The sequence below is a fragment of the Sebastes umbrosus genome, chromosome 12, assembly GCF_015220745.1.
Source record: "Sebastes umbrosus isolate fSebUmb1 chromosome 12, fSebUmb1.pri, whole genome shotgun sequence".
Classification (NCBI taxonomy): Eukaryota; Metazoa; Chordata; class Actinopteri; order Perciformes; family Sebastidae; genus Sebastes; species Sebastes umbrosus.
In genome coordinates this window covers 28,215,525-28,240,930 of record NC_051280.1, presented here as the reverse complement: position 1 = coordinate 28,240,930, position 25,406 = coordinate 28,215,525, and the positions used below count along the sequence as shown (strand labels likewise).

The 25,406-nt window shown below is 42.5% G+C and overlaps 1 protein-coding gene across 8 annotated transcripts in view; it reads left to right on the top strand.

Moving 5' to 3' along the window:
* The window catches only part of rnf220a (ring finger protein 220a), a 313,964-nt gene that overhangs the window by 115,174 nt on the left and 173,384 nt on the right, over window positions 1-25,406 (top strand). For all 8 annotated transcript variants that reach the window (XM_037786674.1, XM_037786677.1, XM_037786675.1 and 5 more), the window contains one exon: window positions 12,248-13,418. In XM_037786674.1, the coding sequence (XP_037642602.1) occupies window positions 12,767-13,418 (652 nt within the window). In that variant the 5' untranslated portion in view covers window positions 12,248-12,766. The remainder of the gene's footprint in view (window positions 1-12,247; window positions 13,419-25,406) is intronic.

Genomic DNA, 25,406 nt, shown 5'->3' with positions numbered 1-25,406 from the left:
AATTTTAAGGATTAATGTAATGCAGCTTTATTTAATATATTTTTCTCCAATTAATGTTTACTCTAAATCTCAGTTTAATTCTTATGTTTTTTTAATTAGATGTTAATGAGACATTGATTTCACGTACATTGATTTATTTTAAGGGTTAAAATATATTCAAACGATCATTTAAATAAGCCGATGTTTATTATAAATTAAGACAAATTAAAGCTGCATTTTTTTGTCATCCAGAATGGTGCATCACATCGTTTTATTATTTTCACATGAGTGATTTACAGGCCGTCGCTTTTTATTCCAACTCCACATTTAAACGCGCTACAAAAGCCTGATATTTTTATTGATACATTTCTATGGAAGTCTGATTTTTATTGTAACTTTTGGGGTGTTTAAATTGTAAGTTTCCAAGTGGTATTAATTCAGAGAATATATGCCTCGGAGCTTTGGGATTCCACTCACATAAATAAATCACATGTAATGATGCGTATTTTCAGACAAACTATGAATTCAATTATGTTTGAATGAAACAACACAAAACGGGCCTTTTTATGAGGGAATTCTGCACATTTGTTTTTCTCCACCAAATTTAATGTTTCAGCTTTGATATTTTATTTATTTATTTTGTTATACTTTTTTAATTTTTTCCCCTTTTTTCAAGGCTGTTTTCATTTATATGCAATCCACTGTTTGTAATTGCAACAGTCTATAAACCAACTTTTAAGTAGATGAGTTTACAGACAAACCCATCAAGTACACTTATAGAGAAAACAACATCAACATTCAAAACCAAAGCAAAACCAGGAAAAGAAATAACAATAATAATAATTGTATTTAATTTAAAGTCTGTTTTTCTTACTTATTCATTTAGGCCTCTTCTCTCTCCATCTTACCCAAAGTGTCGAGGTTGGAGGAAAAGTAGCAAAAGATGATTTATTTGTCAGCGTTTTCGATTCTCACCCTTCCTCCTCTCTTCCTCTCCTACCTCTTCTCTCCTCTCTCTCTCAGCAGTCAGCTGTTATTGCTCACCATTGATCTCCTTTAACGCAGCGACAAGTGAACTAAAATTAATGTCCATTTCACACCTTTCTGTGCTGGATCGATGACCGCGAGGAGGGGAAGTTTATTTTAATTTTGGCTCCAGAAGAAGCTCCACGTCCGAGACTAAAAAATAAATAAAGAAAAAAACACTTCCCACCTGCTTAATTATCAGCAAAAAAACAGTTAACTCGCACTTTTATCGCCACGTAGATAATCATTAAGTAGCTTCAAACTCATATTCATCACATCAGGATGTTTTTAGTAGAGAATTAAAAGAAGGTTTTTTATTCTCTCCAAGTTTTATTTACCACCACAAGAAGAAAATGTAAAGTGAATAAATTTTCCCTCTCTGTCTGAACACTTTTCCCTATAAATCCACATGTATCCAGGCCTTTATATGAGACCCAGCCCATTGACATGTGTCCTCTGTAGTGGACATTTTGTCCACATGCATATCCTCTTACTCTTTTGACCTATAGTGTATTTGTAAAGAGGACATCCTAGGCTTTCCAGTGATATGGCATGTGTTGGTGTTTTTTAATCAATTTGAATGTATTCTTGGTTTAATATCACTCTACAGCCATAATCTGTTCATTTGTTTTAGTCTTTTCACACTGAAATAGTCCTGTAGTCCACTACACAGTGGACAATAAAAATAAAGTTTAACAAGCCCTAAATTGTTAAGATTTTCTTTTTAACCCAAAATAGGACAGAAATCACTAAAAAAATTAATTGGAAGACACTTTTTTTTTAACTCGGTTCCCAGGAGGATATATGATGATATCATGCACTTCTCATATTTGGGAATATTAATGCGTCATGACGCGCGCATTACCTCCCCATCTCCTCTCTTCTCCTCTCCTACACATGTCTCCTCTCCTTGTTTCCTCTCCTCTCCTCTCCTCTCCTCGCTCCTCCTCTCTTCTCCTCTCCTCTCCTACACTTGTCTCCTCTCCTTGTTTCCTCACCTCTTCTCTCCTTTCCTTATTCCCTTTCCTCATTTCTAGTCCACTCCTCTCCTCTCCTCTCATCTAATCTCCTCTCCTCTCTCCTCCTCTCCTCTCCTCTCCTCTCCCCCCATAACATGACACTGATAGTAAATTAACCATGGATCGCTCAGTCGCGACTAGTTTGATGACCCCCCTCGGTCTATTAAGTCCTATCAATATGCACTAATTCCTCATTCTTTATTAAAAGCAGAACTCCTTCCACACTTCTCCTCCCTCCCTCCATCTCCTCCTCCCTTTTCTCCATCTCCTCCCTCCTCTTCCTCCTCCTCCTCCTCCTCCTCCATCCGCGTGCGTTTTTATTATTATTATTTTGCTGTGCTAATAAACACCACCGCACGAGAGCTAATTTGACATGCAGACGGTAATTGAAATAAACGCGTCGCCGGTAAATAACAAGTGTTTGAACACGCACGACACGAGAGCGCTCAGCGCGAGGGCCCCCCTCGGTCCCGCGCGCTCTGCATCTTAAAACGCGCTCTTATTGTCGTCTCGTTATCGCGCTTCTAATCACCATAATTAAGTGCGAAGAGTTTAATGGATGGATATTTTATTATAGGGCTGTCTCCAAAAAATATGTTTTTTTTCCTCACTGGAAATTGCAGCCTGTCCAGGTTGAGTGATTTGTCTAATATTGGATTCAAAAGTTTTTTTATTTTGTATTGTTCACACACCATTTATTTAATATCTAGTATTTATAGGCACTTTTCTCCTTATTTTTTGGGAATATAGACATATTTTTTTATTGTTTCATCAATTAAAGTCATTTAAATATGAGTGAGTGAGATTCCTCCATATTATACCAGCTATAAAAGCACTATTAAATCATCCTATTCTCTTGTCACATTTTCAAAAATATATCCAAATGCAAAAAAATGATATTAATGAGATGATTATTTCTAACAAACGGAGCAAATAAAGAATCCTCTCCCTGCACGCACACAGACCCAATTATTCCTTTTATTGATGACAGGAAAGGGGAGTAGCTGGTGTCCAGTCGTTCTCTATTGGAAGGAAATCACTCCATGCAGGAGGATGCGGAGCTGTGTGTTTAATGGTTTGATTGCATTGGAGGAGGCAGCCACTGGTAATGCCGTTATGGAGGGGAGGGAATATCACTTGGAGACGCTATCGGCAACCAGAGAAAGTCAGAGAATTAGCCTAATGGCGGGGAAGAGGAGTTGTGTCGGGTGTCAGATACTTTCTATTCTCCATATTGCTCCGTGTCTCTTTCTCTCTGTGTCTACCCCCTCTCCACCTCCACTACACACCCCCATCATATCTCTCTCAGGTCCCCCCCCATTCGTCAATTACACCCTGAGCCGGATCACAAGCTCCCTGCTTGGAAAATAAGCTAATATTCACCCCCCACCTCTCTCCCCCCCTCTCTCTCTCTCACACCTCCCCAGAAGACACTGTTGGTGCATTTGCGTCCATCGATTGCAGACAGGCAGTATTTGTGTAGCCTACTTATCATTTTCCTCCGTGCAGCCAGGCAGGAGACTGATATGGCCGGCCTGATCTAACCAACCGATGCATAAACACACACACATATACCTGCAGGGACACGCACTTTTATGCGTCTGCATGTCCACACACCAGCAGTTTGATATTGTAAAGCTCTGCAGCCTTTTTCATATGTTAACATGTGGTTGAGCATCCTCCTAAATCTCCTTCAGCTCTGCTGCTCTGTATCTGACCTTTGACCTCCATGCAGAGCAGAGCAGAGAGCATTGTTTCCCAACATTCATCAAAGACGTTTCCCATTGTTCTTATTATCATTATTAACTCCACAAAATAGAGGATTATTACTGAGTGAAAACAGTGTATACCTGGCAACACTTTTTCCTTGTTAAACTTGAGCTAATTGGCTCACACTTGCATGCAACCCCGTAGTGCAAACCGGTCCAGCCAGCCAGCCAGCCAGCCGCCTGTCTGCCTGCCAGCCAGCTAGATTAGTGGCTGCTGTTGTACACGCCGGCGCAGCACGGCAATAAAGAGTCATAGCAGGGCGGCTGGTGCCACACACGCACTCAGTCACACTCCTCCTGCAGGACAGACAGATAGCTCTGTCACCTGTCGGTCAGCACGGAGACACCGGTGTCATCTGTCAGCCTCGTAAAGGTTTTTTGTGAGTGCGTGCCTCGTCTCTGAAAAGTTCGACGTGTTGTGGCTTCGACAGGAACAGATGAATATGAGGCACGAGAGCAGATTGTCAGCTTCTGAGTCTCTTCTGGCTTCCGTTATGCTCAGTGTTGCAGCAGGCATCCACATCAGTTGCAACATAAATCAAACACATGAAAATGTTCTGTTTGATGTAGAAATGGTGGATGCTTTTATCATTTTGTCTTTTACTTTACGTTCCTTAATATCTGACTGCTATTTGTTATTAATTGTAATTTTTTGCACTCTTTCGATCAGATAAACTACTCAAAATGCTTTCAAATTACAAAAAAAAGTCTGTCACATGAGCCGATACTGCTGCACGTGACAGCAGCCAAGTAGAAGTATATTTAGCATCATTTCAGGGAAACAAAACAGAAAAAAGGTTTAACAATGATCCAAAAATACACTTTGTGCACAGTAATCTATGAGCAATGGAATGGTGTGCTTTTCCCATTTAGCCTCGTCTGTACCAGGAATTAGCTGGCCCCCGCTGAACCGGGCCTCACCGGTGCTGCCATGAATAGAAATCCCCGCCACAGGTCAGGGCCCGCTTCCAGAGTGATTTTTGTCTGCCGGCCACGACTCCGTCTCCGAGAATCACAAAGGCTTATTTGAGAAGTAAATCCTCTTTGCTGAGTGTTGCATGAATGTCACAGGGGGGAGTCTGGGAAAGAAACATATCCCTCTTCTGTTTTTTTTCTGGATACAAAAAATGTTAAGTAACACATTCTCCAAAAATATATTTGACTGCATGCACAAAGCTTGTCCAATCCTTATTGATTCTGTTGCTGAATATTGCCCGAGTGCCATTATCCACCTCGGGATGATGCGTGTCTCCGTATATGATCAAATCTTTCTGTAATATTTTTCACTGCGGATGCATACGTCTCCCGTTAGCTGCAGCAGCTGTTGACTGAGGCGAATAACTTGGTTACAGATTTCATATCTGGGAGATAGACGAAACATGAGATTGAATATTTGGAAACAAAATGAGTGTTTTACAGCTGGAAGGGAAGACAAGGACAAATAATATGAGAGAGAGAGTGGGGGAGATAAATGGGTGTGATTCTTATTCACAAGGACATTTGAGCTTTGCCTCATGGCCAGACATGAATGAGTAGATTTCAATAGTATCGACTGTTGCTTCGGACATCAGCAAACACACACCACGCAGATGCACACACACCTACTGACGCACCGAGCACAAACACCGCAGTCTGTCTGGAATACAGAGTGGACAGGTCAGCTCTCTCACACACTGCAGACAGGCAGTTTACTTTCTCTGTTTCTCTTTATGTGTCATGACGGCAAATATCTGATATGTGGCAGACAGCAGCGTTTTAAATAGCAGTGTGTTCTTCGTCTTCTGGCTGGTGAAATGAGTCTTCACAGTGGTCTGGTTTACTCTGCAGTGTGTGGAAAATATTAGTTTTGCCATTTCAAAGACCAAACCAGTCCAAGAAAACATTCCTACAGTATATCTATTTTTGTGTTTTTATTCATTTTTAAAGTAGCAATCCTGGATGATTTCGAATTTCTACTGGAGTGAAAACGACAGAATTGTGCTCAGAGTTTATCAGTTTGGAGTCTTTTTGTTGATACTTGAGCTTCAGGTTTTTAAAATTGTGTGCTTAGTTCTTTATTTGTATACAATGAAGAAACTGTAAACTGTAAAACAGCATTTTGTTTTGCAGGAATGTCCCAGTTGATACTGCAAATATATAAACTAGGGCTGTCAATCGATTTAAATATTTAATTGCGATTAATTGCATGATTGTCCATAGTTAATCGCGATGAACCGCAAATTAATCACACATTTTTTTTATCTGTTCAAAATGTACCTTAAAGGGAGATTTGGCAAGTATTTAATACTCTTATCAACATGGGTTTGGACAAATATGCTTGCTTTATGCAAATATATGTATATACTTATTATTGGAAATCAATTAACAACACAAAACAATGACAGATATTGACCAGAAACCCTCACAGGTACTGCATTTAGCATTAACAATATGCTCAAATCATAACATGGCAAATTGCAGCTCAACAGGCAACAACAGCTGTCAGTGTGTCAGTGTGCTGACTTGACTATGACTTGCCCCAAACTGCATGTGATTATGAAAAGTGGGCATGTCTGTAAAGGGGAGACTCGTGGGTACCCATAGAACCCATTTTCATTCACATATCTTGAGGTCAGAGGTCTACAGACCCCTTTGAAATTGACCATGACAGTTTTTCCTCGCCAAAATTTAGCACAAGTTTTGAGTTTTATTTAGCCTCCTTCACGACAAGCTAGTATGTCCTGGTTGTATCTTCACTCTAGCTTTAAAACTGAGCAGCTACAACCAGAAAATCGCAAGTTGCGTTAATGCGTTAAAGAAATTAGTGACGCCAAAAAGGAATTTGTCTTAATGCTTTATTATCGTGTTAACTTTGGCAGCCCTGATATAAATATTGCAATACTTTCATCAGGGGGTCATAGGCTCAGTCGCCACTGTGTTACCTCATTCAGCGATAGATTGTGACTCAACAGACATTTATTTAAATGAAAATTTTTCTGATGGCCACTTTTTCGCAATGTAAACTTATGTCATGCACGTGAGCTGCATTGATATGCATTGTGATCACGAGAGAAAAGTCTCATTGAATTATCCCAAAAAGAAGCACTGTCACCAAACTTATAGCAAGACCTAGATAGTTTTCTTTGTGTTATGATTTGGGCTGCTAACTAAGATTAAATATGTATTTTGTTTTTCAATAACAACATTTTTTTTTTTTACAATTGTTTCAATCTCAAAATATGGCACCTGTACTAGTATACCTTATTCTGTTGATAGTGCAAGAGGCTGTGGGTTTCCTCTAAATGTTTATATAGTTAATTGTTTTGGGTGGTTCTGTAATTACCCTAAAATAAGATGTGTGGTAGTGTGAAGAACAGCGAGAGACAGAGAAGTACAAGCATGACAGAGGCTGAGGGTAGACTTTAGAGGCTGTAAATTTGATCTGGAGTTTTGGGGCTTTTTTTTACTTTTTGTTCTCGGGGAGAGTTTTGTTTTCTCTTTAACGCTACATGCTTCAAATTGCTCCTTATTAAATACCATAATTCAATTATGGAAGCATGCATTTACATGTTTGTGGTCAATTTAGTTCTATGGTGCATCACGTTATAATCTGTTTTATTCTTCAAAGTCTCTAAATTGTCTAAACCTGATCTGGTGTGTGTGTGAATGTCAGAGTGGCATAAAATGTATGAAATGTAAGAGTGGCACTTTCACACTTGTCAACAATATCTAAATATACCCATGGACCGGGAAGTGTGCGCTTACACACACACACACACACACACGCACACAGAGACATTTAGACAGGCCTGCGGTTTGACTGCTTTTCTTTATGTCTCCATTAGAAAAAAAAAGAGAAAAATCAACTTCAGCTGCTTTACTTCCCGACAGTCTCAGCGCTCACACACACACATACACACACACACGTAGAAAGTCACAGTCGACGAGACATTTTTATAACAAAAATTGGATTCCTCTTCGTTCCTCTCCAAAACTCAGCAGACACACCGGAAAACTGGATGTGACAAGTTTCGGCGGCGTGTTGGAACAGCAAAAAAGCGTCGGTTACACTCTCAAAGCAGCCGTGCGAGAAAAATATTTATTCCCGACGAGTCAACAAAAAGGAAGGCTTCGATGAGACGGGCGCTCTTTGTCGCCGGTGTAGTTATTTGGATCCCATTTTCACTTTTCTGATCCTGACACTCACAGCTGCTTATGTTTCCACTGTAACATCTGGAAGACAAAGACGATGATAAAACATTTTCTTTGGAGGCTGAAAGTGATATTTTGCATCCATAATGCCACCATCAAAACAGCTGAAATTCTGTCTTTCAGCTCTCCAACAAACAAATCATTACTCTTAAAGAACAATAATAATGTTTATGAGCACATTTACAAATTATTTCACATTGAATCTGTGACTTCTCCTGCACCCCCCCATCCCCTCTCAGTATCTCATATTTCCCCCCTCAGAATGATGTTAAAGCACATTGTTGTTGACACCGCAATTTTGCCGACTGGCCTGACACTGTCACTTAAAGTGCAGATTTGACGTGAAAAGCCCTCCTGCTCCTGTTTGTATTTAATATCGCGCCGACAGCTGTATCATTCTTGCACACTGTAATCAAATTATGACGGCGTGGTAAATGTTCCCCCGTGACATTTTCTATTATAAAAACGCGTATGCCCGGTTGTCAGACAATGTGTGTGTGGGTGGCATCCCCTCAGTGGCAAAATGGGATTGTAAGTGGCACCGGCTGACATTATGCGTGTGAGCGTCGGGTGTAATTGCGCTCGTATATTGATGATATGCATAGGTGCGTGTCATCCGGAATTATGATTGTTGTTTCGGAGATAAGGTGTGAAAAAACATGGCTGACTTTTAGAAGCTTTGTGACACTTCTATCAGTTACAAGCTGAGTTTGAATGTATTGTAAATTACAGACAGAATAATGTTTTTAATGTGAGAGAGCAGCAAAGCAAAAGTGAAATGCAGAGAGATGGTTGACAGGCTCTCTGGTGTCAGTTTGGAGAGGCCTCATCTTTCTTTGTCTACTCTCCTACCCTTGTCTACTATCCTTTCCTTGTTTCCTCACCTCTCATTTTCTCGTCTCTTCTCTCCTCTCCTTTCCTTATTCCCTTTCCTCATTTCTTCTCTTCTCTTGTTTCCTCTCCTCATCTTTCCTTGTCTCCTCTCCTCTCTCTTCCTTTTCTTATCTCCTGTCCTCTCCTCTTGTTTCCTCTCATTTCCTTATCCCCTCTCCTCATTTCCTCTTCTCTCTTCTCTTGTTTCCTCTCCTCTCACCTATTCTCTCGTTTCCTCTCCTCATATTTCCTTGTCTCCTCTCATCTCTCCTCCCTTTCTTATCTCCTGTCCTCTCCTCTTGTTTCCTCTCCTCTCCTTTCCTTATTCCCTCTCCTCATTTCCTCTCCTCTCTTCTCTTGTTTCATCTCCTCTCATCTCTTTCTTGTTTTCTCTCCTCATCTGTCCTTGTCTCCTCTCCTCTCCCTTCCGTTTCATACATCCTGTCCTCCACTCTGTTTTCCTCTCCTACCCTTGTCTTCTCTCTTTTCATGTTTCCTTGCCTCTCATCTCTCCTCCCCTTTCCTCATTTCCTCTCTTATTTCCTCTCCTCATACTTCCTTGTCTCCTCTCCCCTCCTTTTCTTATCTCCTGTCCTTTCCTCTTGTTTCCTCTCCTCTCCTTGCTCTCTCGCCTCTCATTGTCTCATCTCCTCTCTCCTCTCCTTGTTTCCTAGCCTCTCCTCTCCTCTCCTCTCCTCTCCCCGTTGTGGCCTGTAAGGGAATATCCAGTGTCCTCTTATTGGATTGGCTGCATCACGTTGGCGGCCCTTCACTCCTCCGCCCCTCGGCCTGCTGGGTAATGATAATAAAATTGAAATATCCCGGTACTTATCAGTGTATTACCTCGCTATCAACACCTCAGACACACTCCTACTTTAGAGGTTATACAGGAGAAAGCGTGATCTGATATACAGCGTGAACAGAGAGAGGACACCGGCCGAGAAAGTGAGAAAGACGGAGAGAGGGAGAGGAGGAGGAGAGGGAGTAAACCGATAGACAGAGGAAGGGATGGGGAGAAAGAAACACAGGAGTTTGGTCATGGCTACGTTTCCAAGGGGCTATTTCCAGGATGGATTGCGGTAGGTAGGTAGGTAGGTAGGTAAGGAGGGAAGAGAGGGTGAGAAGAGGAGGAGGAGGTGGAAGAGAGGCGTGTAATGTGACTCTGTGGCTTCTGTACAGACCAGAGGCGTGTTAGCGTAAGCCGTTCTCAACACTCCACAGTAGTCTACTGTACATTTGCGGTAATGTAAAACATCTCACATCTCCCCATCTCTCTCTGTCTCTGGGCCCTCTCCTCTCTCCTGGCAGTTGTTGGTGTGTGTGTGTGTGTGTGTGTGTGGGAGGTGGGGGAGCGTGCCAAAGCCGAGATCAGGTTTGGAAATTGATTTGAATGAGTGTTGTGGACAGCTGATAGCTATAAAAGATTTTCTCCTTTCATTTCCCAGGGAGTTTCTCCTTTGATGCTGGCTGGTAGTCAACGCAGCTTTGAAGCTCGTCTAGAGCGAGGCCGGCCCGCTACTTGATACCGTGTTTGTTGTGTGTTTATTCACGTGTGCACAAGACTTTGCGTTTGACCTTTTCAAGTCACATTGGTGTTGATTTTTTTTAAATGACTTTTAAGACATTTTTCTCATAGCACAAAATGGCATTTAATTTTATCTGATTTAATCAAATGAGGGGGAAATTACTCATGATAACCTATTTGCATGTAAGCTGATGCACAAAATCCCACTTATCATCACTTATGTACGACAAGCACATCTTCACCTGCTCTAAATCTTTAACATATTGGACGCGTAACATGCCAGCCACCTTCAAATTGCCCTTTGGGGATAAAAATCTCTGAAATGTTATTTTGTCGTTTCATCGGCTGCCTCTCTGCGTTCCTTCGACCGGCCAATCGCACGCTCCGATCTAATCCCCGGGAGGGAAGATTCTAGTCTGTTGCCACGGATGCCGGGAGGAGGGGGGGGGGGTCGGGAGGTCAAGTACGGCTAATTTATTCACTCAGTCAGATTTCCTCTGGCTCGTGGGTGGCAGATGGAGAGCTCTGATATGATATCACCCATCTGAATCACCCGAGGGAGAAGAGGGAGGGAGGGAGAGATGGAGGGATGAGAGGAGAAGAGACTGACAGGAGAGATGTAAAAAGAAAGGGAGGACAGATAGTAAAAATTGGGGGAATTAAAAGTGGTTAGATAGAGAGATAGGAAGAGAGGGTAGCATAGCCGGCGAAGAGCGTGGAGTGTGTTCGCCCCACCGAGTCGGGTGTCGAGCTGAACATTGAGCCACATAGCCTTCTTATCAGATGTGTGTGTGTGGCTGAAATGTGTGTACGTGTGTGTGTCCTTATCTTAAGACAAGTGGTTCTGGTCCAATAAGATCCTGGGAGATGGTAGGACTAAGCGGCTTAGACCCGAGATCTGCGATGGAGGAGGGGAGGGAGGAGAGATAGCGCTAGGGAGATGAGAAGAGGATGGAGAGAAGAGGAAGAGGAGGAGGAGATGGACAGATTAGGACGGCGGAGGACGAGGAGGGGACATTTGGAAAGAGATGAGACGTGGAGGGCTGTAGAGATCGGAATGGAAAGATGTGATGTGGAAACAGTTTGGAGAAGTTTTTTAAAGAGCGGGGGGGAAGGGAAAGAGGGAGGGGGGCGAAGTTTGGGTTTGAAATAGTTCTTGGCTTTTTGTCAAAGGGCAGGGATTTACAGGATTTGATCAACAGTGTCAACTTGAGGACACTTTCTCCCAAGAGGTTGTGAATCTGTGGCTCCAACAACAGTGGCCGCTTAAGAACACTCTGTCCCCAAAGGTTTTGACTTCAAGCCTTGGCTTCCAGACGCTCCTTTATTCAAAAAAAATGTTCCACTCAGCTCCCAGCCTCTCCGCCACATACAGATTGAGGTCAAGACATTGATCTTTGTCAGTTGAAAAAGCAGCACGCCTCTTGTCTCTGAAAGTACCCATCATTAAGAAAAAGACGAGGAGGTCTAGGATAAATGTGAAAGGGTGCGCAGTGGGGATTTTAATTTTTATTACGGATGTTAAAGAGCTGATTTTAAGCACCTTTGTCGGCACAGATAAGATCTTTTCAGGGCTGTCCAAAACAGCAAGGAATCTGTGAAGGGGAAGTCTGTCAAAGGGCAGGTCTTGTCTAACCACAAATCATCTAAAAAAAATGATGTTTAATTATCTTTCCCCTTCACATTTTGGGTGCGAAGAGAGAGAGCTTGGTTGAGAGGTCACATTGGCAGAACAGGTGACATGGCTGTTCTTGTGACTTCCATTACGGCAACTTATTTAGACCTACCACATTCTCCAGGAAAATATTCTGAGCTCTGCAAGTTGTTTTTCTTGAGACTAATGCTTGTGTTTTGTATCTCCTCAGTTTGGCGACCACATGAAGATGAGGAACCAGCTTTGACGACCTACGGATGTCCACCAACCCCGGACCATTCGGCTTCGGCGACACATCCAACGAACTCTCCAAGAGGGAGGCTTTTACTTCATCTTGATCCCATTTATTGTATTTATCATCAGGACTGAAGGACTGCATATACCCAACGGCACTTACCTGGCACGGAATGATCTGGACTGAACTGAGCTCAAGTGAATTTGGCTGGAGACAGATTAACGTACTTTAGCTCCACTGAAGAGAAATGAACTGAATTCGAGCTAACCTGAACTGTCGGTTGGCTCATTCCTTCAAGAATACCCTCCTTTCTTACAAACGGCTCTTTTCTGAGCCTCTTCCTTCAAAAAGCCAGATCCTTTAAGTCTCCAACCCAGATTCCCTCACTTCCTCAGACCCTTTCCAAGGGTCTTGGACATTGTCTCGTATTTTATTGAGGAGGGATCATCTCCTCCTCCCCCAAAAGTCCTTACGGCATCTTTCTTCCGTCCAGACATGGATCTCCACAGGGCAGCCTTCAAGATGGAGAGCTCCTCCTACCTGCCCAACCCCCTGGCCTCCCCGGCCCTCATGGTCCTGGCTTCCACTGCTGAAGCGTCCCGCGACGCCTCGATACCCTGCCAGCAGCCACGTCCGTTTGGCGTCCCCGTTTCTGTCGAGAAAGACGTCCATTTGCCATTCAACAACGGCTCGTACACTTTTGCGTCAATGTACCACCGCCAAGGCGGGGTCCCGCCGGGATTCCCCAACAGGGACTTTCCTCCCTCCCTCCTCCACCTCCACCATCAGTTTGCCCCGCCCAACCTGGACTGCTCGCCAATCAGCATGCTGAATCACAGCGGCGTCGGCGCCTTCAGGCCTTTCGCCTCGCCAGAAGATCGGGACGGAGTGCCGGGCGGGTATCAGTCCGCCTTCACCCCGGCCAAGCGCCTCAAAGGCTGCCTGGATCCGGACTCTTCACCCCACCTGCGGTACTCCGACGCAGAGGGGAAAGAGTACGACTTTGGCGGCTCCCAGATCCCTCAAGGAGGTTCGCCCAGCAGCGCCTTGAAAGCAGTGGAGGACAGCGGGAAAAAGATCTTCGCCGTGTCAGGCCTCCTGTCTGATCGAGAGACTTCCTCCAGCCCAGAGGACCGCATTGAGCGCTGTAAGTAACTATTCATAGCTGTTCTATGTTGCACTCAAGAACCACATTGAACTGCGCATACAGATGGGTGACAAATGATGGGAAAAACACAACATTACAGGACACAAGGGGTCACTGAATGATTCGATGAACTGTTGGTCTTTGCAGTCACCAGATCTCAACCAAATTTAACACCTATGGAGATTTTGGAGCAACATGTTAGACAGTGCTCTCCAACACCTTTATCAAAATGAGAGAATATATTTTGGATGAATGGTGTTCATTCCTCCAGTAGAGTTCTGAGATTGGAAAATCTATGAAGGAGCATTAAGCTGTTCTTGTTATGTCACGTTGGATTTTTCTTACATACATATTTGTCACCCATCTGTATGGAAGAATAGCTTGTAAGGCATATTGAGAAAAATTATCGTAATGTATTGCATAATGTGCTCACATAACACATGTTGCGGGCTCAGTTTTAAACTAAAGTGAAGACATATGAAACTAGACAACCTAAGGAATCCATTGGTACCAACCATGTCATACTAGCTTGTTGGGAAGGAGGTTGAATAACGCTCCAAACTTGTGCTAAATTTTGGAAAGGAAAACCTGGCATGGCCATTTTCACAGCGGTCCCTTGACATCTGACCTCAAGATATGTGAATGAAAATGGTTCTCCACTTTACAGACATGCCCACTTTATGATAATCACATGCAGTTTGGGGCGAGTCATAGCCAAGTCAGCACACTGACACACTGGCAGCTGTTGTTGCCTGTTGGACTTGAGTTTGACATGTTATGTTTGAGCATATTTTTTATGCTAAATGCAGTACCTGTGAGGGTTTCTGGACAATATATGTCATTTTTGTTAATTGATTTCCAATAATAAATATATACATACATTTGCATAAAGCATATTTGCCCACTCCCATGTTGATAAGAGATTAAATGCTTGACAAATCTCCCTTTAAGATACATTTTGAGCAGATAAAAATGAATTGCGATTAAATATTTTAATCGATTTACAGCCCTAATAACACTCAACACTCAAACTACATATACGTACACATTATTGTTGTGAACGTCTCCTCCAGTGCAAACATGAATCCTCCCATTGCGCTCTTCATAGTAATGATACAAAATGATATGTTATACAATATTTCCGTGCGGTAAAATGATGTGTCACGCCACATCACTTTTCAATTATGCATGTACTTTCAGCTTGTTAGAAATGTGGTTGCACTGATTTACGCTCTCTGGAACACAACATCACACTTCCAATACTCAAATTTGAATTTTGATCAAAAGTGTCATGAAAACTTAAACCACCGGATTCTACGGACGATTATAATAATTAAACCTGCAAGACACATGCACAAACCGATACAGCAAGACACACAGCCAAATCTAATTCCGACTCTCAAATTAAAACCAACTCGCTGCAATTTGTAAAAGAATGCAAATTTTTACACACTAGCATCATCACACACGCCAATAAACAATCCCATCTATGTTCTCTTGTCATCATCTCTCCTGGCTCTCCCTATCCTTGTTTCACAAGCCCACAAGCTCCACTGGTCACATTAGCATTCACCAGTGGAAGGATGCCATTTGGCCCTCACGCACTGGGAATCTGATTAGTGTTTGTGTGTGTGTGTGTGTGTGTGTGTGTGTGTGTGTGTGTGAGTGTGAGTGACTGGTTCAGAGACCGGCCATGCTCTTTGCCATCAGCATTCATCATAGCTCCACGCTGGCAGCCCTGTTGCCAAAAGATTTACCCGCATACCCAAAACCTTGGCAGGCCATGTGTGAGTGTGTGTGTGTGTAATAAATGGGAGGTGGGAGAGGGGTTGTAAGAGCTCCAAGCGCAAACACACAAACACTCTTCCAGGCACACAAACAGCTCTCAGCATGAGCACCGACATCTCCTACACATGTCAACAAGCTGCATCGGATCTCGGTGACAAATTAGGAGAGAGACAGACAGAGACGTGCCCGTGGTGTATAATTTAACTTTCTGTTTCTTCCTCATTCTGTCTCTCCTTTCCTTAAATTCACCTCGTCTCTCCTTTGTTGTCTTTACTCCTATATTCCATCTTTCCACCTCTTGTGGAAGAAGAAGGAGAGTGAGTGTGTGTGTGTGTGTTTGAGGGATGTATCCTTGATGGAACACATGAGAGACAGAGGCGACGACCTGAGACTGATCCGATAAAAAGACCACCGCAGGAGAGACAGAGAGGGTGAGAAAGAGAGGGATGAAGGAAGGGATGGAGAGAAGGGAATTGGGAAAAATGACACCCGGTGGCTGGCTGGGGGGGAATGAGAAAGAGGAGAAAGATATCAAAGAAGAAGTGAGAGAAGGAAAGAGAGAAGAGAAAGACAACTCTGCTATATGGAATTGGATCTCATTGTCGTCTCATTAGACTGCTGATTTAAAACATTTTTCAAATGCATATTTTCCGTTTGTGGCGGCTTCGAGCAAAAGCTACCGGAGCGCAAGAGACTCGTGGTCATGCCATGTTATCACTACAGATCTGTGAGCACTAAGACCGAGGCCAGAAATAGAATAGGAGATGGGTACAGGGGCTCCTGTGCTGTCTTTTGGAACGGCTGAATCTGTATCTAATCAGGTTAAATCTTGGCACAAGTAGCCTCCACCTCTACCATAGGCTTCTAATGCAATTGGATGTGCAGAGGCACTGCTTGCAGCAAAGAATTATGGGTTCTCCTTCACTGGTTTTGGCGATCCAGTGGAGGCGTAAAGAACAAACAACACTTTGGTACAATCCCATGAGAACAGCGCTCTCGCTGCTTCACACACACATTAGCTAACTAGCAGCCTTCGCGCTGCTTCACACATACCTCTCGGAAAATCTCACAGTGAAAAGAGCTTTATAATGCTCGGGATCATACAGTGGCATACTGAGGTTCTGCAACAGGAAAATATATATTATAGGCAGGAGTTTGAACATGTATATGATGGAAAACAAATAATTAAAACTACTAGATTAAGTCCCATAGGTTTCCAAAACTTTAACTCTCAATATCTTAAGTATATCTTAAGTTTACTATGTTAACTCCTAAGGGTACATCCAGTGCAAGCATGACATTGTAGATTTAAGTCTGGACTTTGAATCCATTTGTGCCATTAAATCTGTATCTGTAACCGTGTTGATATTATTTACATGGAGACAATTTATGGCTGTCATTAAGAGGCTGATATCTCTCTACTAAATTAATAATTACATGCGACTCTGATTTAGTGCTCAAAGCTTCCAAGAAATGTTGCTTGTTCCATATTCTTGAACCCCGACAATCTCATTTTGTAAGTATGTAATGTTACTGTCTGGGCTACACGCTATGTGTTTGTTTATTAGTTGCTTTGCACCGACTACAGATACATTGGAACAAATCTTTAAGTCATCTCCAATCACTTCTGAAGTTCTCACTAGTATTTTCTGGAGCTTTCAAACACATGTTATGGTTTTCATCAGCGAATGGAGTATGCACAGCCATAGGTATGTCACGAGAACCAATACTGCGGTACCAAGTCGATGCCAAAGTTCTGAAAACGTGACACATTTTTCTACAGTACCACAGGTGCTGGGGATCAGGGCTCGAGACTAACAGCGTCTCATCGTCCCATGGAAGATTTACAATTTTACTGATAATGCTACGTTGTGAACAACAAATCCGGGTTGAAATCGGCAGGAGGACAGCTAGTTAACGGTAGCTGTTAGCAGCCAGTGGGCAGCACAGTCCTGCTTGGCTTAATAACGGAACAAACAGCTACCGTGCATTATGGTGCATTCAAACTCTATTCAGTAAAATAATTATTGGGCGAAAGCAAATTATAACGATCATGTCTAGAAGGTAAATTGCAAAAACTCGCAAGACTCGCCGCCTAACAACTTACACTAGTCTTAACTATTCAAGGTCAATGCCTAACCTTAACTATCTCGTAAGAGTTTTTCAATTTGCGTGTTACGTTCTAGATGACCAGTTTTAACGTTATCATGATGTGTTCAAATGTAACCTTATCAAATGTAGTTTTTGGTGAGAAACTTGAGGCGGATCATCAGGGATTAATAATACATTTTAAAAAAACGTTAGGCAAACGGTAATAGAGGAGTGTATGTTGAAGTAGATGGGTTTTGTTTATTGTTTTGTTTTTGTTTTTTGCTGTGGTATCGAATTGGTATCGAGAATCGTTGAATTTCATTAGTATTGGTATCGACTACGAAATTTCTGGTATTGTGACTTCCCTACTCAGTCATCATGAAGAAAGCTTAGTTTGCCGTAAGTCTGTTTAGTTTATACGGAAGTTAGCCCGCTTCAAATGTCACAAAGGCAACAGTATACATAAAAATGGCCTCCGCCACTCTGACCATCCTGCTCCATTGATCTGAATGGGATTGTCCGTTCTACTCCTATTCTATTTCTATGGTTTTAGTTCTATCCAATTCCAGTCCAATCATCTGTCATGCTAGTTAATCCCAGATGTGAAGGTGATCCTTTCTTCTTTTCCTTCACACTAAAGCAAAACTGATATTAACACAACTTGAAAATATTCCTACAACCTCTAACTTCCCTGCATGCAATTCTGTCAAGCCCGCCGCGCGCCACTCCGAGCAACAGTGGCCTACTCTGTGCTAAGCCCTCCCAAATCCCCCCACTGCACCGGCAGGCACGTTGGCTGTTAACTAAACCCGCTAACCTGTCAGCCGCTAAACCTGCACATAAAGGCCCCATCATGCCTTAAGAGGACTATGCATGTCATCTTATTGTATGAGCCATTAGCATTTACTGTATTCACATTGGGAGGTTTTAGCACAGGAATGAAGGGTGGGGGGGTTTGTGTGTCTACAGTAGGAGAGAGAATGGAATTATGGGATGTGTGATTGGAATTAATGGGAATGTTGACAAATGACACAATCCCCCCCCCCCCGCCGCCTTCGCAGTGCACTTGTTTGTTTGTGGAGGGGATTTGATGTTTTTGCGCGACGTGTCAATGTGAAGCTTTGTGCGTGTTTGTGTCTCCAGCACGTTCCATCATCTTTGTTTTCCTCTGCCTCTTACTTATCTTTTGTTCTCTCCTTCCATCTCTCCATCATTTTTTTCCTTCACTTCCTCCCTCCTTCCCCTTGTGTGTGTGTGTGTGTGTGTGTGTGTGCATCTCCCCATACGAGTGTGTGACAGCTGTAGTCTGTTTGTTTACATTCTCTCCGCTCTCCACATTTACAAGGCTGAGAGATTTACTCTGAACCTGACCCTGAATGCCTCACCCAGCTTCCTCATCCTCCTTCTTCCTTTCCTTTCCTTTTCTTTCTCGTTTTCTTTTTTTCTCAATTGGCATTTTCTGTGCGCACGTTAAGAAAGTCACTAAATAGGAGACTGGAAAAAGTCAACAAGAAGACAAATGTACGAATGAAAAAGGAAACAGAAATCGCTGGCAGGGAAAGAAAGAAAACACAAATTCTTTTAGCACGGAGAGAGGGGAAGGAACGTATGAGGGAGGAAGGGAGGGGAGATAAAAGAAAGGATAAAAGCTATAAGAAAAAAAAAGGTTGTGGGAAAGAAGGAAAGAGGGAGGATGGGGAGCTGAAATGCAGATCCCATCTGCCTGACGGACTGGAATTTTTTAAGACAGCACACCACAGACAGGTAGATATTCATGAATTTGTGTAGTACGGTATTCACACTTATCAGTAGACAGTTCGTAGCTCTACCAACGAAAACTAATGCACTGTAATTCGTAGATATCACACAAAATCAATTTGTATGTAATCCACATAATGGTGAACCAGGAAGTATAAAGAGCGAAAAGGGACGAGGTCGGGGTGAATGGTACGCATGAAAAATGAGGAATAACTTTAAAAAACACGCCCAGGAGACCGCTGTTCGTACCCCGTGTGAAACCAGAAGTCAACGTTGATTTATTTGTCACGTAACGTCCGTATTTAACTAAGTAGTTTTGTTGCCTAAATCTAACCAAGTTGTTTCATGTGAAGACAGAAGTTTATTTTGAAAAGACTGTATGTATGTAACGAGTGGAAATTGACACGTGTTGCTAGATATTTGTAGAAAAATGCAATGCATGCATTGATTGGTTTTAGTCAGATAACTTTAATGCACTGAAACAACGTGCCTCCCTTGAACTGAACTCTTGACGTCTTGTTAAATAATAATCCCAGTCCGAGAAGCTGCAACTCAAAACTTGCCTGGAGACGTCTTCCTATTTCTCGTATTCCCATCAACATGTCGCAGTTTAGTGCATCACACACAGCTGTTAAAACACACAGCGAGAGGCCTCCTCTTCATCCTCCTCTTCGCCTTTCTTCTGTTCTGTTTTTGGTGTTGCCTTCTTTCTTTTTCTTTCCTCCCCCCTCTCATCCACAGTGCAAATGTCATGTGTGTTGTTTCTTTCTGGGGACGGAGTACAACCAAATTGTTGTAGCTAAAAAAAACGGAGGAAAATAAACTGGGGTAAAAAAAGAAGAGAGAGTTCTCACAAAGGGAAGATGGATGATAGTGATATTGATGTTGATGGATGACTAACAGATTCTGTTTTGGGGATTTTGTTTCTATCTTTATTGCTAAGCACTGTGGGATTTTACCGCCTGTCAATCAAACCACGTGGGTGGGGCTTCTGCAAGTGGCAATCTTTGACTGTAAAGGTCTTTGCAGTTTTGTTTTTGTAATCCATCATCCGATAAAAATTGTTGTGAAAATTCGCAATACGAGACAAAACTGAATTAATTTTCTGGGTTCAATGGATAGTGCTAGCAAAGAACGTATATTGCCAAGAAGTGAAAGTCAGTTGTTCGTTCCATTGCTACATCCGCGCCCGGCAGCAGAGCTACGCCATTTTGGACTGAAAGCGACTACCGCACTCCAGTAAAACATCCGCCTAAAAAATGCTGAAATGGCCTGTGTTGAACAATAAAATATTCAAAATATAATAATCGTTTTCAGTCCAAAATGGCGGCAGCAGCTGTTGTCAAAAAAACACCGGAGTTTTGTCTCTGTGCTTCTATACTCTTTGGCGCTAGTCTAAAACGCGGCTAATGAATGAATGACGTTAACAAGACTTGTTTAGCTGCTTCGAGCACAATCACTACTGTCTAATCTTTCATACATCATTTGTTTTGCGATCATCCTCTTTTCCAAGCTGTTCTGCAATCACCTGCCACAATCTATCTTTAAATTCTGCTTCACTGTATTCTTTTATTTCTTTATCGTAAAGTGCTTTGTGCTGGGAGACGGAGTGAATGTTTATCAGATACTATTTTGGATGATGACGTTTGCACGGACGGTGGCTCTGAGTGATCAAACAATCCTCTTTTGCCTTTCAACGAATGCAAAAAAAAACAGAAACCTTTTCCGAAAACTTTAATGACGGACGAAGGTTTCAGAGTCGGTGTGTAAATGTGATCGACACGACCTGAGGTCGTATCTATTTTTAAACGTGCGACAGTTTCGTACGAAAAATACAGATTTAGTATGCAAATGCCTTTAATGTCAGTTTTTTATGTATTAATTTTCTGTCGTTTACCATCCTTCCTCTCCCTGCCACGGCATGCAAGGAGTTAAAAAATCCACCAAGGAGACAGAACGCTCATCCTTCTCCTTGTCCTCACAAAAATCTGCCCTCCTCCACCTCTCCCTCCCCCCCACCCTCCTTCCATCTCTGCCTGTCACGGTCTAGTGGCAGGGTTAAGTTAAGTAAGAGTGTTCTAATAATTAGGACTGGGACTCGCCCGCCCGCCTGCCTGCCTGCCCGTGTGTGTGTGTCTTCCTGTCAGTGCTTAGCCAGATGTTAAAAGGCTTGTCCCTCTCATGTTGCCTCCCTGTCAGTCCCCACTGTGTGCCACACACACACTCACCATCACACCAACACACACACATCGGGTACTGTCCTACTTGTGGTGGCTTTGTTTACCCCCAAGTGTGTGCCCTTCTGCCCTTCTGGCAGCTCCCCCAGGGTGAGGAGTGTGTGTCTGTTTCCCTGTCAATACCCGCCTCCATGCATCTGATCCATATACAGTCCACATATAGAGTAATGATCGCTGTTGCTTTCTATTTATTGTGATTTAGAAACGTTTATTTTTTTTTATATTGAAGTAGTCGTTGGAATCTGGGAATATTCTCTCTTTCCATCTCTCTCACAAGCCCCCTCCCTTTCTCTCTCACTGGGTGGCAACTGGAAGCAAGCAGCAATTGTCTATGTGTGTGTGTGCGCTTGTGCAGTTGTGTGTGTGTGTGTGTCACTTGGTGTGAGTCGTCTTGCGGTCATTGTTGCGACGCTGCGCAGATCAAGGATTAGTCGCTTCCTGTCGAGCCTTTTGTCGGCCCAGCCACTCCATTTGGACACAGATCACTGTGTGTCTGTGTGTGTGTGTGTGTGTGTGTGTGTGGTTGTGTGTGTGTGAAGGAGTAGGTTACACAAATGAGCCACTGGAGCTGGTTGTAAGGCAAATGAAGGAGAGCAGATGAGATGAGAGGATTCCCTCTGCGGCGCCCTGCAAAAATATCCTCTAGCCTCAAAAGTCATTTCAGGTTTTTTTTCTTTTTCACTCTTAAAATGGGACTTTTTCTTTTTTCTTTCTTCAAATGAGCGAACACCTGCTAATATTGTGTCGTAATACTTCACCTGCTCCCACTGCTGTTGTATTATTATCTCATTTATTGTGTAGAAACAGTGGAAACGTGTACAAAAAAAAGAAAATCAGGTAGAGCACTCTGAGGACGGGACGTCACTTTGCATTCAGGGAGTTGTGGAAACAGGTTTGCTTTGAAGGGAAAATGACACAATTCCTGCAGCACATAGAAACTCTTTCTCTCTCTCTCTCCGTCTCTCAAACACGCACACACACACACACACACACACATACACACAGGCCCAGGTCCGTAACGTCCCGAGTTCCGGAATTCCACTCTGTTCCCCCGGTGATGTCAGCTCTGGCCAATAAAATCCCTGTGTTAAAACTCCACTGAGCCTCGTACAACCACAGCACACCTGGCAACACAACACACATTTAGCTTTTTATATGTGTACACACACACACACACACACAAGCTCACATAAGGTCATGGTATGCCACAGCCTTCAACCTACACCGTACTCTCTTTTACATTTTGTTACACTTGGTGGGATTTTGCAGCACCAACGCTCATTGATTTATTTTGTACAAAACATGTAAATATGCTGTAGCATCAGTTTCCAGAAGTGGTGAAAAGAGTGAATGTTTATCCCAACGTCTCCTCATACGGTCCGTATGATATATCATATAAGTTATTCCTCATTTTTCGTGCGTTTTCCTTTTGAATGTCCCGCAACTTATGTCAATTTTCGCTCCAGTCTTTCTCACCAGGGCCGGCTCTAGCCCTGCGTAACAACACACATTAGACATCACAAAGGTTTTAAGACAAAAATTAAGATTCTTTAATTTCCATAAATAACTGTATTTACTATAATATTAATAAACAATTGGTCCGTGATATTGATGGCTTAGAAGTGTTTAGCCAGTTTCACTACAAGTCACACCTTTATTAACTAATAAGTGCGGCCGGGCAGATGAAAAAGCGCGAGAAAGAGAGTTACGGGCGTGAAAAGTGTATTTCTTTCTTTCTTTATTTATTTGTTAATTTGGTATCTCATTGTGGAAAATGAGGAAGTGCACCCACCGGCATTTATTTTTTTTACTTTTTTCGGAATAACAGAAGGTGGCGCCCTATAGGCGAACGCCTATGGCCAGTGCCTTAAGCCGGACCTGAAGTTACGTGACAAAAACTATTTAGTTAGGATTAAGAGAAGATTGTGGTTTGGGTTAAAATAACTCCGGGAGTGGCGTAACTTATGTGCGAAAGTTACGTGACAAATAAATCAACGTTGACTTCTGGTTCCACACGAGGTACAAACAGCGGAAGTCGGGCGAAAATCTGACTCGGACTCTGACCTCCTCCCTATGTGGCGTTTGTTGCTCTTTCCTGGTTCACTATTGCGTGGATTACATATGAACTGATTTTGTGAGATATATAGAAATTACAGTGCATTATTTTTAGTGTAGATATAGCTGTGAACGATGTGGTTTATCCTCTTCAGTAAAGCTCAAGAGAAAAGCTGTGATAATCCTCTAAATCATTGTTTGACTGTACCAAAGAATCCCAGTTGATTTGAAAATGAACACAGTGTAAATGTTGTATCCTTCTCTATACAATGCTGCACGTTGTACCCTCAAGTTTGCAAGTGTTCCTGTACGAGTCTGCCAGCAGCTTATTTCTCCAGAGAGCTCTGTTATCCAGACACCTCCTAATGCAGATGTGTTGAAAGATTCTCCTCTCTTCAGTCTGCCAACCGGCTCTGCTTCCTCCTCTCTTTCTCCAGCCATCCTTCTCCTCCCTCCTTTCTGTCCTCATCTCCTTCTCTCCTCCTCAACCCCCCCTCTCCATCCTCTCCTCTCCTCAGTAATCTAATCTGCAGCCAGTTTGTGGATGCAGTCTAGTGTGACAGGCCTCCCCCCCCTTTAGCTTCTCTCACTTTCACACACACAAACAGCAGGCCTGTTTCCAAAAAGCCCACTTTGCTTGGCAGAGCCCACCCCTCCCCGTCTTGGTCACACCCTCTTTAATATTGAATTATTCATCAAATCTGATTGGTTCCTGCTGATGGCGGCCATGATGCGAACCAACAGTTTGTGTGTGTGTGTGTGTGTGTGAGAGAGAGGAGGGGTGGGGGTTGTGGGTTCGAGATCGTTAGCTGTTCTTAACGCACTGTCGCTTCACAAAGCTGGACTGGCCCGTCACTGAGCACACACACACACACACACACACACCTTAGTTTTTATTAGAGCGACTAAACCACTTGCACCTGTGGATTTTTTTTTTGGAAGTGAAACACATCTTTAAATAAAAAAAATGTTTCGCTTTATTGTTTGACAGTGAACTATTCTTTCCCTGAAGCTGAAAGTTGCAGAAATACATCAGTGTGTGTTTCATCACATTTCTTCCCCCCCCTCGCTACTAAAAGTTGCAGCCGTCCCAGAGGAACGAAGCTTAGCATCTGCTGCTGCAAAAAAAAGGGCCTCTAAAGTCCCTCAGAAAGGTGAAACAAATCAATAATGGGTGTTTTATATGCATGCCAGAGTGTGTGTGTATGTGTGTGTGTGTGTGTGTGTGTGCATGCTCATAGGATTTGCATGCACCAGAATCTGCACTATTCAATATTGGGAGTGCACTCTGGTGGCAGCAAAGGTCTCATTGAAGTCTGTGTATAAACAGGCTGTTTTATCACCTTCATGTGTACTTTTTTATCAATTTTTCATAGCACTTCTAGGGAAATGCTAATTCCAGTGCTAACATTAGCTGAAGTGCCCCAACCAAAAGGCCATCTGAGAACACCGGCTGCAGTCAAATAGTCTTTTTTGCTTAGGAAGGTTGAGTGAAATGACCCGGAAGTATGTAAGTAGCAGCCATAAGAGCTGTTTGTATTCTCTAAATGCTAAGGAAAGGTGCTTCAATGCATCCTTTCTTATCTCCTTTAGCATAGGATACACTGGAGCATCCATAACCAAAGAAAAGGAGATGATAACATCCCACAATTCCTTGCAACATTTAAAGCAACGCACCATTCATGAAAACAAACAATATGCTTATCTTACATATCATTTTCATACTGTCATATGCTATTAGGATTCATGTTGATAAATGTATATTAGACCAGTCTAGACCTGCTCTATATAAAAAGCGTCTTGAGATAACTTCTGTTATGATTTGACGCAATATAAAAATAAAATAAAAAAAATAAATGAAATATGAGAGGACAGTGACAACCATTTTGTTTCACTTATTTTTATGAATTATTTATTTCAAAAATGTAACAAATACCCAAGTTACAATCAAAACAATAATAACTTAAAATGAAGAGTAAACATACAGCAAACTGTCAATAAACAAATAATCAACATAAATAAATATTACATATCCAGAAAGAAGTAGCATACACTTATA